This window comes from Octopus bimaculoides, chromosome 2 (genome assembly GCF_001194135.2).
Source record: "Octopus bimaculoides isolate UCB-OBI-ISO-001 chromosome 2, ASM119413v2, whole genome shotgun sequence".
NCBI lineage: Eukaryota > Metazoa > Mollusca > Cephalopoda > Octopoda > Octopodidae > Octopus > Octopus bimaculoides.
The window spans coordinates 185768028-185770695 of NC_068982.1; the positions used below are offsets into that span (position 1 = coordinate 185768028).

Sequence of the window (2668 nt, forward strand, 5' to 3'; positions counted from 1 at the left end):
AAAAATATGAAACCATTATTCTATGCTAATTTAGTTAATTTTGTCAATCTCCATTTCCATTTTGTAAGATAGAAATTTAAATGTAATAAAATGTCTTAAAATAAAGTTAAAGTGCCTACATGATAACTGTAAACCTACTTTTGGGCCACCCTGTATATCTGTAAAAAGTAAGGGATTACTGCATAATGATTACCAGTTTGCTCACAGAGTAGATAAAAGTTTTAAATGACCAAATTCAGTGATATCAAGTTAAGATCCTGAAGAAACTACACCCGTTTTATAGCAGGGTTGCAGTTGCAGCAGTTACTAATTGGTGTAATTGAAACACGTGTTGGTCAAAGTAAGACGATATATAAATTAAAGAACTAAAAGGTAATGCTATGCAACTTCATAGTATTCCTTATTAATATTGTTAATATGACATGGCTTGCTTCCCAACCACATGGATCTGGGTTCAGTCCTAGTGCATGGCACCTTGGGCAAGTGTCTTCTACTATAGCCTCGGGTCAACCAAAGACTTGCGAGTGGATTTGGAAGATGGAAACTGAAAGCCTGTCATATGTGTGTGTGTATGCGCATGTATGTGTATGCGCATGTATGTGTATGCGCATGTGTGTGTGTGTGTGTGTGTCTGTGCCTGTTCCCCTACCACCGCTTGACAACTGTTGTTGGTGTGTTTATGTCCCCCATAACATTAGCGTTCCGGCAAAGATCCCAATAGAATAAGTACTAGGCTTACAAAGAATAAGTTCTGGAGTTGATTTGTTCGACTAAAGGCGGTGCTCCAGCATGGCCACAGTCAAATGACTGAAATGTGTAAAAAGTTACAACATGATCTGGTTTACATGTCTTTTTTATTATTTTATTTTAAATTCTTTTTTTTTACAATACACCAGACTCCAGTCTGATTTGGCATGGTTTCTACAGCTGAACACCCTAACACCAACCACTCTGAGAGGGTAATAGATGCCATATCAGATATAAACACTGAGGCAGGGACTGTTATCTGAGAGTGGTCTCTCTTCTCATTACAATAATGGAAAGTAGCAGAAATTGAAGCAAAGATTAATGTGATGGAGAAGGCTCTTCTAATTACAATAACGAAGAGTGACACGAAATGAAGTGGAGAATTGCATCAAGAAAGCTCTTCTCCTTGCAAGAAAGAAGAATTGCCAGAAATGAAGAGGAGACTCATGTCTCAGAGAGGACTCTTCTCATTTCAATAGAGAACAATGGCAGGGAATGTCTGAGTTGTAAACTCACCTGTAATCAACCCCATTTCGGAAACAGTGTTGGTCTGATCTCGAGATTGATACAAGATTTTGTCAGCTGGAGCCAACTCTTTGCTCTGACTAATGATACAACATCCCACATCAGTCAAGATCTTTCTACAATTCTCTTCCGACTGATTGACACAGAACCCTGGGATTGATTCGAGTTTATTTAAGGTTCCGCCAGTGTGACCGAGAGAACGGCCGGACATCATTGGCACCTGAAACAAAGAAATGTCTTTATAACACCAAGGAAACAAAAATAATAAAAACAAAAACAATAATTATCATCAACATCATTATCGTTTAACGTCTGCTTTCCATGCTGGCATGGGTTAGACTGTTTGACCAAGGACTGGCAAGCTGGGAGGTTGCATCAGGCTCCAATCTGATCTGGCGAGGTTCCTACAGTTGGATGCCCTTTCTAATGCCAACCACTTCGAGAGTGTAGTGGGTGCTTTTTATGTACCACCAACACAGGGGCCGGTCAAGGGGCACTGGCATCAACAACATTCGGATGGTGCTTTTTACATTCCAGACACATGGGGGAGTCAGTCAGGTGGCATTGGCATCAACTACACTTGTATGGAACTTTTTACATGCCACCGGTCTGGCAGCTCTGGCATCAACCTAAATACTAATAATAATAATAATGATTTTGTTTATTTGCCACAAGGGCAAAGGATCATCATCATCATCATCATCATCATTTAACGTCCGCTTTCCATGCTAGCATGGGTTGGACGATTTGACCGGGGACTGGGCCCCACCTGCAAGGTCATGCGCTGTTAATCTTGATAAGAGATCACCATGTCGCGCACATATGGCTGTGATGCATGTGCCTGGTGTACCCTTATCACACGGGTAGTCACGATGCGTATACTGGGCTTCGTATATTTTACCCCAGTGTCATTTAGATAGCATGCACGACTCTCTTTCAAATAATAATAATAATAACAATAATAATAAGAGAAATTAAGGCAAATAGACCAGATATAGTTGTCAAAGATCATGAAGGAAAAAAATGCCTTCTAATTGATGTTTCAATACCAGCAGATGACAACGTTTCTCTAAAAGAAATGGAAAAACTTTCAAAATACAAAGACCTGGAAATAGAGATAACTCGAATGTGGAATCTAAAAACAGAAACAATTCCTATCATAGTAGGTGCCTTAGGTATAATAAAAAAATATTCAGACAAATACATAACAAAAACACCAGGACTTACAAATATATATAACATACAGAAAATTGCACTACTGGGTACTGCACACATTCTACGCAAAACACTTTCAATACAGTAACCATAAGAGCATCACAGAAAACCACTGCACATACCCAAGGAACATAGAGCTGCGCTCGGTAGTGAAGTGAAAGCAAATTATAAAAATAAAACT

General features: G+C 39.2%; 1 protein-coding gene across 1 annotated transcript in view; it reads right to left on the minus strand.

Moving 5' to 3' along the window:
• Positions 1-2668, minus strand: part of LOC106876243 (thymidine phosphorylase) — a 12963-nt gene that overhangs the window by 8398 nt on the left and 1897 nt on the right. The window contains exon 2 of the mRNA XM_014924731.2: positions 1264-1492. Coding sequence (XP_014780217.1) covers positions 1264-1492 — 229 coding nt within the window. The remainder of the gene's footprint in view (positions 1-1263; positions 1493-2668) is intronic.